The 14,581-nt window shown below is 48.2% G+C and overlaps 1 protein-coding gene across 1 annotated transcript in view; it reads left to right on the plus strand.

The window, feature by feature from the left end:
* Positions 1–4,209: 4,209 nt before the first annotated feature.
* The window catches only part of TMEM120A (transmembrane protein 120A), a 48,574-nt gene continuing 38,202 nt past the window's right edge, over positions 4,210–14,581 (plus strand). Inside the window, exon 1 of the mRNA XM_073665437.1 lies at positions 4,210–4,395. Within this exon, the coding sequence (XP_073521538.1) occupies positions 4,324–4,395 (72 nt within the window). The 5' untranslated portion in view covers positions 4,210–4,323. The remainder of the gene's footprint in view (positions 4,396–14,581) is intronic.

Genomic DNA, 14,581 nt, shown 5'->3' on the forward strand with positions numbered 1-14,581 from the left:
GCCCTGTACGGTCTGCCCTGTACGGTCTGCCCTGTACGGTCTGCCCTGTACATTCTGCCCTGTACGGTCTGCCCTGTACATTCTGCCCTGTACGGTCTGCCCTGTACATTCTGCCCTTTACGGTCTGCCCTGTACATTCTGCCCTGTACATTCTGCCCTGTACGGTCTGCCCTGTACATTCTGCCCTGTACGGTCTGCCCTGTACATTCTGCCCTGTACATTCTGCCCTGTACAGTCTGCCCTGTACGGTCTGCCCTGTACATTCTGCCCTGTACGGTCTGCCCTGTACATTCTGCCCTGTACGGTCTGCCCTGTACGGTCTGCCCTGTACATTCTGCCCTGTACGGTCTGCCCTGTACATTCTGCCCTGTACATTCTGCCCTGTACGGTCTGCCCTGTACATTCTGCCCTGTACATTCTGCCCTGTACGGTCTGCCCTGTACGGTCTGCCCTGTACATTCTGCCCTGTACATTCTGCCCTGTACGGTCTGCCCTGTACGGTCTGCCCTGTACATTCTGCCCTGTACATTCTGCCCTGTACGGTCTGCCCTGTACATTGTGCCCTGTACATTCTGCCCTGTACGGTCTGCCCTGTACATTCTGCCCTGTACGGTCTGCCCTGTACGGTCTGCCCTGTACATTCTGCCCTGTACGGTCTGCCCTGTACGGTCTGCCCTGTACATTCTGCCCTGTACATTCTGCCCTGTACGGTCTGCCCTGTACATTCTGCCCTGTACGGTCTGCCCTGTACATTCTGCCCTTTACGGTCTGCCCTGTACATTCTGCCCTGTACGGTCTGCCCTGTACATTCTGCCCTGTACGGTCTGCCCTGTACATTCTGCCCTGTACATTCTGCCCTGTACGGTCTGCCCTGTACGGTCTGCCCTGTACATTCTGCCCTGTACATTCTGCCCTGTACGGTCTGCCCTGTACATTCTGCCCTGTACGGTCTGCCCTGTACATTCTGCCCTGTACGGTCTGCCCTGTACGGTCTACGCTGTACGGTCTGCCCTGTACATTCTGCCCTGTACGGTCTGCCCTGTACATTCTGCCCTGTACATTCTGCCCTGTACGGTCTGCCCTGTACATTCTGCCCTGTACGGTCTGCCCTGTACATTCTGCCCTGTACGGTCTGCCCTGTACGGTCTGCCCTGTACGGTCTGCCCTGTACATTCTGCCCTGTACGGTCTGCCCTGTACATTCTGCCCTGTACGGTCTGCCCTGTACATTCTGCCCTTTACGGTCTGCCCTGTACATTCTGCCCTGTACGGTCTGCCCTGTACATTCTGCCCTGTACGGTCTGCCCTGTACATTCTGCCCTGTACATTCTGCCCTGTACAGTCTGCCCTGTACGGTCTGCCCTGTACATTCTGCCCTGTACGGTCTGCCCTGTACATTCTGCCCTGTACGGTCTGCCCTGTACGGTCTGCCCTGTACATTCTGCCCTGTACGGTCTGCCCTGTACATTCTGCCCTGTACATTCTGCCCTGTACGGTCTGCCCTGTACATTCTGCCCTGTACATTCTGCCCTGTACGGTCTGCCCTGTACATTCTGCCCTGTACGGTCTGCCCTGTACGGTCTGCCCTGTACATTCTGCCCTGTACATTCTGCCCTGTACGGTCTGCCCTGTACGGTCTGCCCTGTACATTCTGCCCTGTACATTCTGCCCTGTACGGTCTGCCCTGTACATTGTGCCCTGTACATTCTGCCCTGTACGGTCTGCCCTGTACATTCTGCCCTGTACGGTCTGCCCTGTACGGTCTGCCCTGTACATTCTGCCCTGTACGGTCTGCCCTGTACGGTCTGCCCTGTACATTCTGCCCTGTACATTCTGCCCTGTACGGTCTGCCCTGTACATTCTGCCCTGTACGGTCTGCCCTGTACATTCTGCCCTTTACGGTCTGCCCTGTACATTCTGCCCTGTACGGTCTGCCCTGTACATTCTGCCCTGTACGGTCTGCCCTGTACATTCTGCCCTGTACATTCTGCCCTGTACGGTCTGCCCTGTACGGTCTGCCCTGTACATTCTGCCCTGTACATTCTGCCCTGTACGGTCTGCCCTGTACATTCTGCCCTGTACGGTCTGCCCTGTACATTCTGCCCTGTACGGTCTGCCCTGTACGGTCTACGCTGTACGGTCTGCCCTGTACATTCTGCCCTGTACGGTCTGCCCTGTACATTCTGCCCTGTACATTCTGCCCTGTACGGTCTGCCCTGTACATTCTGCCCTGTACGGTCTGCCCTGTACATTCTGCCCTGTACGGTTTGCCCTGTACGGTCTGCCCTGTACATTCTGCCCTGTACATTCTGCCCTGTACGGTCTGCCCTGTACGGTCTGCCCTGTACATTCTGCCCTGTACATTCTGCCCTGTACATTCTGCCCTGTACGGTCTGCCCTGTACATTCTGCCCTGTACGGTCTGCCCTGTACATTCTGCCCTGTACATTCTGCCCTGTACGGTCTGCCCTGTACATTGTGCCCTGTACATTCTGCCCTGTACGGTCTGCCCTGTACATTGTGCCCTGTACGGTCTGCCCTGTACATTCTGCCCTGTACGGTCTGCCCTGTACGGTCTGCCCTGTACGGTCTGCCCTGTACATTCTGCCCTGTACGGTCTGCCCTGTACGGTCTGCCCTGTACATTCTGCCCTGTACGGTCTGCCCTGTACGGTCTACGCTGTACATTCTGCCCTGTACGGTCTGCCCTGTACATTCTGCCCTGTACGGTCTGCCCTGTACATTCTGCCCTTTACGGTCTGCCCTGTACATTCTGCCCTGTACGGTCTGCCCTGTACATTCTGCCCTGTACATTCTGCCCTGTACGGTCTGCCCTGTACGGTCTGCCCTGTACATTCTGCCCTGTCCGGTCTGCCCTGTACATTCTGCCCTGTACATTCTGCCTTGTACGGTCTGCCCTGTACGGTCTGCCCTGTACGGTCTGCCTTGTACATTCTGCCCTGTACATTCTGCCCTGTACGGTCTGCCCTGTACATTCTGCCCTGTACATTCTGCCCTGTACGGTCTGCCCTGTACATTCTGCCCTGTACATTCTGCCCTGTACATTCTGCCCTGTACGGTCTGCCCTGTACATTGTGCCCTGTACATTCTGCCCTGTACGGTCTGCCCTGTACATTCTGCCCTGTACGGTCTGCCCTGTACATTCTGCCCTGTACGGTCTGCCCTGTACGGTCTGCCCTGTACATTCTGCCCTGTACGGTCTGCCCTGTACATTCTGCCCTGTACATTCTGCCCTTAACGGTCTGCCCTGTACATTCTGCCCTGTACGGTCTGCCCTGTACATTCTGCCCTGTACGGTCTGCCCTGTACATTCTGCCCTGTACATTCTGCCCTGTACATTCTGCCCTGTACGGTCTGCCCTGTACATTCTGCCCTGTACGGTCTGCCCTGTACATTCTGCCCTGTACGGTCTGCCCTGTACATTCTGCCCTGTACGGTCTGCCCTGTACGGTCTACGCTGTACGGTCTGCCCTGTACATTCTGCCCTGTACATTCTGCCCTGTACGGTCTGCCCTGTACATTCTGCCCTGTACGGTCTGCCCTGTACGGTCTGCCCTGTACATTCTGCCCTGTACATTCTGCCCTGTACATTCTGCCCTGTACGGTCTGCCCTGTACGGTCTGCCCTGTACATTCTGCCCTGTACATTCTGCCCTGTACGGTCTGCCCTGTACATTGTGCCCTGTACATTCTGCCCTGTACGGTCTGCCCTGTACGGTCTGCCCTGTACATTCTGCCCTGTACGGTCTGCCCTGTACATTCTGCCCTGTACGGTCTGCCCTGTACGGTCTGCCCTGTACATTCTGCCCTGTACATTCTGCCCTGTACATTCTGCCCTGTACGGTCTGCCCTGTACATTCTGCCCTGTACGGTCTGCCCTGTACATTCTGCCCTGTACATTGTGCCCTGTATGGCGCAGATTTCCCATGTAGAAGCCTTTACAAAGCAACAGGTACAATCCTCGTGTAACACCGGAGCACAGCGCCCCCATCTGCTGACCATGGACACCTTCTGCCTCTTATCCGGCCCATTCAACAAGTGGTCTGAGACTGAGAGAAATGTGGCAGCGTGCACACGCATGCGCACCGTCCTTCTCTTCTCTGACTGACACATCGGCGTGCACTGTCTCCAGCTCACAGGCGGCCTCTGCCCTCCATCACGTCACGTGACATGCAGGCCTCCTCCACCCTAGCACATGATTGGCTACGAACTAGGAGGCGTGACCGACCTTGTTATTGGTTCGAAACACTAATCAGGAAGCGGCGCTGGGGCCGCACACAAGAGGCAAGTCTGCGCTGAGGGCAACATGACGTCCTCGGCCCTGCCGGACTGTGTGCGGGAGTGGGAAGAGCTGCAGCAGCACTACAATGAGACCCAGGTGGGTGTGACGCTTCCTGCCGCCGCGGTTAGCGGTCCCTGTGCGGTTTGACACAAGCCCCGCCCCCCGCTGTGGTGATTGGTGGAGCTGGGAGAGTACATCTGCTGAGGTTGTCCCCATGGCAACAGCTTGTACAGAGCTCCAAATCGATTGCTTTGTGGCTGTCGTGCAACAGATGTCAGTCATTGTAAGACTAACATGCAATGTATGTGTATCTCCTGAATAGCCATCTATGTACTCGGATCTGACCAGTCTGCGCCAGTTTAGCGTCACCATACGAGCTCTGACCAGTCTGGACCCCCAGAGGTCATGGCATTGTCCATACAGCTGTGTGACCGCATGAGGGCCAGTCGGGGACCGCTAGCTGCCAGTCTCCATAACACAGGCTTACTGAACCTTGTGTGTGCGGGATCAGACTCGGGGCCCCAAATGCTAAAATATTTACACTATCACAATCATTTATTGAGCTAGCTTCATACCGTTAAATGAGGGCAATTTCACTATATTCAACTCATTAGGCGTTTGTTTACCGACCTCTTTACACAGACTGACAAGGAATGATTGCGGTAGAGCGGTCACTAATAGCTTGCTTTGTCCCTATACATATCATGTTATCGGCATTACAACTCCCGTTAACACAAAGCAGTGTGTTGCTGAGAACAATGATTTTTGTTCTGCCATAAATGACATACAAAAACCAAGACTGATATTACTGCCATACTGTGACCATATAGTGGTAGAGACCAGTGTGAAGAGCATGTGAAGAGATTACAGTGCAGATATAGATAGTGACTTACAGGTGACGTTCTTTCTCATAGAGTCAATCACTTTGCCCGTCTTTTTATATCTGGCTCAGACCAACATAACGTCTCCAGCAACGAATCATCTGTAGAGTTTACAATAAAGACCTACAGTATGTCTTCTCACATTTCCAACACCGTCTCCATCCATTCCCCACCTACACAAACTCCCCTTTCTGCTGATACCCCAATGCTGAGCCACTGTTGCTGTATTTGTTCCTACTAGGGTTGAGCGAGTATGTCCTGTCCGAGTACGCTCGGGCCGAGCTCCGAGTATTTACAGCTGCTCGGTGATATGGTTGAATCGCTCCCGTGTGCATGATTTGCAACTGTTTGACAGCTTTATTGCATGTGAGGAATGTGTAAGAAATACATTCCTCTCATGTAATAAAACTGTCAAACAGTTGCAAATCATGCACACGGGAGTGATTCAACCATATCACAGAGCAGCTGTAAATACTCGGAGCTCGGCCCGAGCATACTCGCCGAAAGGGTTAATAGAACATACTCACTCAACACTAGTCCCTACTACTGTGCCTGCATGTGGCATTGTAGCAATACTCCTCTTAGTGCCCTACATAATAATGCCCACCACTGTGCCCCTCACATAGTAAAATGCTCCCTTTGTGCCCATTTGATGGTAAAATTGCCTCTTAGAAAATATTAAAGACCTTTGTAAATGACCTAGAAAGTGCCATAATAGTGTTCACATTTTGCCCCTAGAAGGTAATATTGCCAATATTGTAATATTGGGCAACACGGTGGCTCGGTGGTTAGCACTGCAGCCTTGCAGCACTGGGTTCCTGGGTTTAAGTCCCACCAAGGACAACATCTGCAAGGAGTTTGTATATTCTCCCTGTGTTTGCGTGGGTTTCCTCCCACACTCCAAAGACATACTGATAGGGAATGTAGATTGTGAGCCCCATTGGGGACAGTGATGATAATGTCTGTAAAGTGCTGTGGAATTAATGGCGCTGTATAAGTGAGATAAATAAATTCCCTTCTTTGTGCCCCACTAACTGTTATAATACCAAGTGCCTCTATAATGTGATGATGTTTCTTAAGTGACCACATTTAATATTATTGAGTGCCCCTAAAAGAGTAATAATATCCACTAATGCCCCAACAACTCCTATATACAGTATAATGACCTAAATACAGAATGGAGCCCTCACAGCCCACTATATCAGGTATGATGCCCCCCACAGCCCGGTTTTCACTATGCATAGTATAATGGCCTCCAATAAGATAGAGTATGGGGCCCTCAGAACTCCCAATATACAATATTGGGCTCCTGCAGTATGCTACAGTCATATGAAAAAGTTTGGGCACCCCTATTAATCTTAAGCTAAATGTTTTATAAAAATTGGTGTTTTTGCAACAGCTATTTCAGTTTGATATATGTAATAACTGTTGGACACAGTAATGTTTCTGCCTTGAAATGAGGTTTATTGTACTAACAGAAAATGTGCAATCTGCATTCAAACAAAATTTGAAAGGTGCATAAGTATGGGCACCCTTATCATTTTCTTGTTTTAAATACTCCTACCTACTTTTTACTGACTTACTAAAGCACTTTTTTTGGTTTTGTAACCTCATGGAGCTTTGAACTTTATAGCCAGGTGTATGCAATCATGAGAAAAGCTACTTAAAGTGGCCACTTGCAAGTTGATCTCCTGTTTGAATCTCCTCTGAAGAGTGGCATCATGTGCTCCTCAAAACAACTGTCAAATGATCTGAAAACAAAGATTATTCAACATAGTTGTTCAGGGGAAGCATACAAAAAGCTGTCTCAGAGATTTAACCTGTCAGTTTCCACTGTGAGGAACATAGTAAGGAAATGGAAGAACACAGGGACAGTTCTTGTTAAGGCCAGAAGTGGCAGGCCAAGAAAAACATCAGAAAGGCAGAGAAGAAGAATGGTGAGATCAGTCAAGGACAATCCTCAGACCACCTCCAGAGAGCTGCTGCATCAACTTGCTGCAGATGGTGTCACTGTGCATCGGTCAACTATACAAGGCACTTTGCACAAGGAGAAGCTGTATGGGAGAGTGATGCGAAAGAAGCCGTTTCTGCAAGCACGCCACAAACAGAGTTGGCTGAGGTATGCAAAAGCACATTTGGAGAAGCCAATTTATTTTTGGAAGAAGGTCCTGTGGACTGATGAAATCAAGATTGAGTTATTTGGTCATACAAAAAGGCGTTATGCATGGTGGCAAAAAAACACAGCATTCCAAGAAAAACACTTGCTACCCACAGTAAAATTTGGTGGAGGTTCCATCATGCTTTGGGGCTGTGTGGTCAATGCTGGCACTGGGAATCTTGTTAAAGTTGAGGGACGCATGGATTCCACTCAGTATCAGCAGATTCTTGACAATAGTGTTCAAGAATCAGTGATAAATATGAAGTTACAAAGTGGATGGATCTTTCAGCAAGACAATGATCCAAAACACCGCTCCAAATCTACTCAGGCATTCATGCAGAGGAACAACTACAATGTTCTGGAATGGTCATCCCAGTCCCCAGACCTGAATATCATTGAACATCTGTGGGATCATTTGAAGAGGGCTGTCCATGCTCGGCGACCATCAAACTTAACTGAACTGGAATTGTTTTGTAAAGAGGAATGGTCAAAAATACCTTCATCCAGGATCCAGGAACTCATTAAAAGCTACAGGAAGCGACTAGAGGCTGTTATTTTTGCAAAAGGAGGATCTACTAACTATTAATGTCACTTTTCTGGTGAGGTGCCCATACTTATGCACCTGTCAAATTTTGTTTGAATGCAGATTGCACATTTTCTGTTAGTACAATGAACCTCATTTCAAGGCAGAAACATTACTGTGTCCAACAGTTACTACATATATCAAACTGAAATAGCTGTTGCAAAAACACCAATTTTTATAGAACATTAAGCTTAAGATTAATAGGGGTGCCCAAACTTTTTCATATGACTGTATATACAGTATAGTGTTCCTAAATTCTTCTACAATTAACAACTTATGTAAACCCTTATCTGATCACCTATTCCCGAGTACCCCTGCGCAGCGTCCAAGCGCAGGCGATATGACACTGTGATGTCATCACTGCACCTGGACACTGACAGCTTACGCATCCTCCCAGCGTTCTGTAGGCGTACAGCAACCTGCGGCTTACAGAGCGGCGAGAGGTTTAACTCTATTGGCAGAGTATAACTGTATCTGTGTGCTGTGCACGCCGATATATAGTTGTAAGTGATGGTCACACGGAGTGGGCCCGAGGAAACCACCACCTCTGCTCCGCTACTGCAATGGCCCACTTTTGCCCCATTTTCCCCTGTCTAGAGGATATGGCTGCGCTAAGACAACAGATGTAGCCCTAGTGGATGCTATTACACAATTGTGATCTATTTTAATTCTGGCACAGTACTAGGCATGTGTACCCAAGATGGCACACACTGATCTGAAGAATATAGCACAGTGTGCCAGGATGTGCCTGTAGTACTGCACCGCCACTTTTCTGCGTGGAAAGAGTGTAACCATACAAGTAACTTTTCAACATAAGGAATACAGGCATAATGCTACATTTGGCCATTATCTGGCTTATAGCCTGCATTTTCACCAGTTTTCACTTCTGCAGACTCTATTTCTAATTTTCAATTTCACATAACTGTAGAAAAAGCCATGGACCGCACAGCGAAAACCCGTACATTGATATATTGCTGCTAAACACAAATTTGCAAGACTGAACACAAGGTTTTTGGTTCACTTTCTTGTGTGACGACCACCATTGATGTGATACCACGCTAGCAAGGGGAGCGTTCCAGGTGCCCCATTATTACTCCTGCTGAAAGACAAAGCTCATGGCTCCAGATCGCACAACCCCACATGCAGAGCACCTCCATAACTATGGCCGCCACACAACACCAACATCAAGTGAAAGGAGCTAAAAAACTCACCATCCACTTTGTGTCAGGCAGAAACTGAGAACAAAATAGGTAGTACCCCTATCCAGTCTCCTGCTAATTTGAATATACCTGGGAGAAATGAGAGAAATGTTTGTACCTAGTGTAACACGAAAAAAGAGGGGGACGTATGCTATAACTGTAGAAAAAGGCATGGACCGCACATTTAATACTTTTTTCTACACCTATATTTAATTAAGTTGACTCTGAGCTCGCAAAGTAGACTAGGTAATTTGCTTTGATATCTGCCATACACAGCACACAGAGATAGATTCCTGCTCTTCATTGCTTTTTTTAAGCAGACAGACAAGCAACAGCAACATGGAGGGAATTATACAGCAGAGTAGAGTTGCTTTGGGTTGAGGTAAAAGACTTGTTAGAAAGCTCACCTCCTTCTTTCTCCCTTTGCCTGTTTCCTCACCCTGCTCCTCACTCCTTCTCCCCTTTCACTCTCCATAGGATATAATGCGCTGTGTCACAAGACCCCGCAGTGAGCCTGCAGTCCTCAGACAGATTTGAGCTGCTTTTTTTTCAGAGTGAATGACAAGTTCAAGACGCAAGGGGGAGAGAAAGAAGTGGCTTATTTCTCTGATAAGATATATCATAACGTTTTACTTGTATTCGCCTGTACTATTGATTTACCGTATATACTCGAGTATAAGTCGACCCGAATATAAGTCGAAGCACCTAATTTTCCAACAAAAAACTGGGAAAACGTATTGACTCGAGTATAAGCCTAGGGTGGGAAATGCAGCAGCTAATGGTAAATTTCCCCATCCTGTCATGCATGGCCCTCTCGTTCCCAATCCTGGTGTTCATGGCCCTCTCGTTCCCAATCCTGGTGTGCATGGCCCTCTCGTTCCCAATCCTGGTGTGCATGGCCCCCTCATCACTGCACACATGAAAAAAATAAACACTTTTCCTCCCCTCTGCTCCAGCGCTGCGTCCTGTTCTGCCAGCAACAGCTGATCTCAGCATCTGAGCACGCATGACATCACTGCGATGCGCCCTCAGACGCTGAGGTGAGCTGCGGGGATATTCACTCCTCTCCACACCGGGACTATGGGCATGGAAAATATTCATTTTCTTTAATAGCGTGCAGTGTCAGCAGCGCTCAGCGATCCTGTGTGCCCCATACTAAAGAGAATGAATATTCACTCTTCTCCACGTCCATGGGAGTGGGGAGGAGTGAATATTCATACACTCTAATAGCGGGCACAGAGGATCATTGAGCCGCAGCAGGAAGCCGGTGGCTGCAACTGATACTGTGTGCTATTAAAGAAAATGCATTTTCACTCCTCTCCACTTCCATTGGCGCGTAAAAGAGTGAATATTCATTATTTTAGCAGCAGGTACACGTGATAGCTGCAGCAGCCAGCTACTGCCTGTGCACCGCTCCTCCGCCCCCCAACCCCACCCTTCACAGCCGGAATATATACTATCATGTAAGTATATACTCGAGTATAAGCCGAGGGGGGGGGGGGGGGGGCTTTTTCAGCATAAAAAATGTGCTGAAAAAGTCGTCTTATACACGAGTATATACGGTATGTAAAGTTTTTGGAAAGTACAGTTCCATTTTAAATATAGTGTGCAATAGAAATTAAACCCTTCAATGTTAGAAACAAGCATCTAGCGGTATAAAGAATCCAGTGCAATTCCTTTACTGCAGATCAGCCACGTGGTGATATTCCCTGGCATATATAAAGATTAGATAAACTATCACTGATGGCGATCACCAGCCCTGCCCCTGGCTGTGTCACAAGGATGACTGATATCCATATCTTTGTACTTTGCTACAGTTGAGATGTATAAATTGAACATACTTCAGGGCAGTAGTACGTTGTACCTCAAAAGTCATATTAAATATGTAATTGATAACTTCTTGTAATGGACACTGACACGATCACTGAGGAGGGTAGCTGATGGGTTAGAGAGAGATATGAGGAGCCTGGTATACCTGGTAATATCTAATGGTTTGAAACAGACAGCGTAACCTTGTGTGTGCTAAAAAATGGCTGAGAAAATGCCTCTCTAGCGTTCCTCAAAGCTACTACATGGGACAATACTTGTTCCAATTTACGATTACAGAAAACGCAGGTCATTCCCACCATTATTAACCAGGGGAGGGTGCACTGTAGGTTAGCTGGTATCCATTCTAGAAATATATTCCTTATACAGATGTAGCCACAGAACCATAAGTGGTGCAGAAAATGTCATAGCCTCAACTACACATAGGCCTGATTCATCAAGACCGGGGTTGGGGTTGTTCACAACTGTCTTGATGAGGGTTGTCCTGGATTCAGACGTTCCTGATGAAGAGGTGCACACCTCTGCATGAATCTGTAGCATCTTATGAATGGCATGTGCCTCTGTGCGCTAATCCAGAAACCTCACTCCTGTCGGATTCTGGAGTGAGATTTCTGGCGTACGGAGTGCCACAGCTCATCATTGATTAGACGGGCTGTGGTATCCCGCCCATTCCATGCCCCGTCCTGCACCAGCTCTCCCCATTTTGTCAGAATTCTGGTGAGAAGGCTTTGATGAATCAGGCCTTATATAGGATGGACCATTTATATGGATACACCTAAATTAAATGGGAATGGTTGGCACATTAGTATATGGGAGGGAGAAAACTTTTCCAGATGGGTGGTGACCATGGTGGCCATTTTGAAGTCGGCCATTTTGGATCCAACTTTTTTTTTTCAATGGGAATAGGGTCTTCTGACACATCAAACTTATTGAGTATTTCGTAAGAAAAACAATGGTGTGCTTGGTTTTAACATAACTTTATTCTTTCATGAGTTTTTTACAAGTTTATGACCACTTATAAAATGTGTTCAAAGTGCTGCCCATTGTGTTGGATTGCCAATGCAACCCTCTTCTCCCACTCTTGACACACAGATAGCAACACCGCTGAAGAAATGCTAGCACAGGCTTCCAGTATCTGTTGTTTCAGATGCTGCATATCTCATATCTTCACAGCATAGACAATTGCCTTCAAATGACCCCAAAGATAAAAGTCTAAGGGGGTCAGATCGGGAGACCTTGGTGGCCATTCAACTGGCCCACGACGACCAATCCACTTTCCAGGAAACTGGTCATGTAGGAATGCTCGGACCTGACACCCGTAATGTGGTGGTGCACCATCTTGTTGGAAAAACCCAGGGAACATGCCATCTTCAGTGCATAAAGAGGGCAACACATCATCATGTAGCAATTTCAGATATCCAGTGGCATTGAAGTTTCCATTGATGAAGAATGGCCCTACTATCTTTGTACCCCATATTCCACACCATTTCATCAAGATATGAGATGTGCGGCTTCTGAAACAACGGATACTGGAAGCAGGGGCGGACACAGACTGTAGTGGGCCCCTGTGCAAGAAATTTTGGGGGGCCCCCCCTGCCCTTCATAAGGCAACAAAGTTATGTAAACATAACCCCCCATGTGCATCTCTCACCCCCCCATGTGCAGCTCTCATCCCACCCATGTGCAGCTCTCATCCCCCCATGTGCATCTCTCATCCCCCCATGTGCATCTCTCATCCCCCCCATGTGCATCTCTCACCCCCCCATGTGCATCTCTCACCCCCCCCATGTGCATCTCTCACCCCCCCCATGTGCATCTCTCACCCCCCCCATGTGCATCTCTCACCCCCCCCCATGTGCATCTCTCACCCCCCCATGTGCATCTCTCACCCCCCCATGTGCATCTCTCACCCCCCCCCCATGTGCATCTCTCATCCCCCCCGTGCATCTCTGATTCCCCCCACTCCTAGTTAATTAATTGTATTTAAAAAAAATAAAACTTGTTATACTTACCCCCATGCAATCCCTGCAGAATCCTGGCGCTCGTCCACGTCGCTGCCACCAGGTTCTCCTGACGTTCGGCCATGTGACGGCGCCACATACATAGCCATCAGCTTTTGTTTTGGCCAAAAGATTTTTAAAGCCGCCACCACGATAAGGTAGACTCTTCTGGGCGGGCCCTACTCTAACCTATTAAAATTTTCTTAAAATATCCAATACTCTTTTTAGATATATTTTTATTTAGTTTTCTTTAAGGGAATGTGTCATATACATTTTTTTTTTAAATGACCAATAATACCACATACAGGGAATACCGCCACACCATGACCAGACCACATATTACCACAACATAGTGACCGAATAATACCACACAGAAGGGAGAAAAACTGCCACACCATGACCAGACCACATATTACCACTACATTACTAATATTACCACCACATTACTAATATTACCATAAGTGTCATTATACACGGGAGCTCTATACATGGTATGTATAACGTAAGTGTCCAGGTAATCTAGTGATCACCAGTGAAATTATACACAGGAGCTCTGTATATAGTGTCAGTGTACAGGTAATACAGTGACATTATACACAGGAGCTCTGTATATAGTGTACAGGTAATACAGTGATCATCAGTGACATTATACACAGGAGCTCTGTATATAGTGTCAGTGTACAGGTAATACAGGGATCACCAGTGACATTATACACAGGAGCTCTGTATATAGTGTCAGTGTACAGGTAATACAGTGATCACCAGTGAAATTATACACAGGAGCTCTGTATATAGTGTCAGTGTACAGGTAATACAGTGATCACCAGTGACATTATACACAGGAGCTCTGTATATAGTGTCAGTGTACAGGTAATACAGTGATCACCAGTGACATTATACACAGTGTACATGTAATAGACTGACTCACCGGTGACGTCTCTAGGTGAAGTCCTTCATCTTCGCTTTTCTCCTTCATCCAGCACAGACCGCCATCACGTCTTCCAGCCAGGACTCGTCTCTGCATAAAATAACACAGTTATCTAGAGCACATTGCCCAACTTCTACATTACGCAGCTGAATACAGACGTGCATCCACCATCAATATATGGTTAGTTATTAGGCAACCTACCATTCCAAATATAAATTGTAATCCACCACTGTGCCCCCATTAACTGTAAATAGGCACTTAATATATAATTTAATTAGAACCTCTACTCTTTCCGCCAATTTGTTACCAGTCACACTCCTGCATCCGCAACGCCCCCTACTCTATACTTCCTGCTCCCCGCATTCAATATTTACATGCACCCCCTGCCCCAATTCATTATATCATGTCCGTGCTCTCCCCACCCCATCATCATTTATCATTTACTCTCCCCCACCCCACATTCGTTATGTGCAGCTCATTATCCCCCTACTCCCAATTCCCCCATGTGCAGCTCTCATCCCCCTCCATGTGCCCCTCTCTCACCCCCTCCCCCCCACATGTGCCCCTCTCTCATCCCCCTCCCCCACATGTGCCCCTCTCTCATCCCCCTCCCCCACATGTGCCCCTCTCTCATCCCCCTCCACCACATGTGCACCTCTCTCATCTCCCCCCACATGTGCATCTCCCATCTCCCCCCCCACACATG

The sequence above is a fragment of the Phyllobates terribilis genome, unplaced genomic scaffold (assembly GCF_046119375.1).
Source record: "Phyllobates terribilis strain yellow unplaced genomic scaffold, ASM4611937v1 Scaffold_2__4_contigs__length_985480577, whole genome shotgun sequence".
Lineage (NCBI taxonomy): Eukaryota > Metazoa > Chordata > Amphibia > Anura > Dendrobatidae > Phyllobates > Phyllobates terribilis.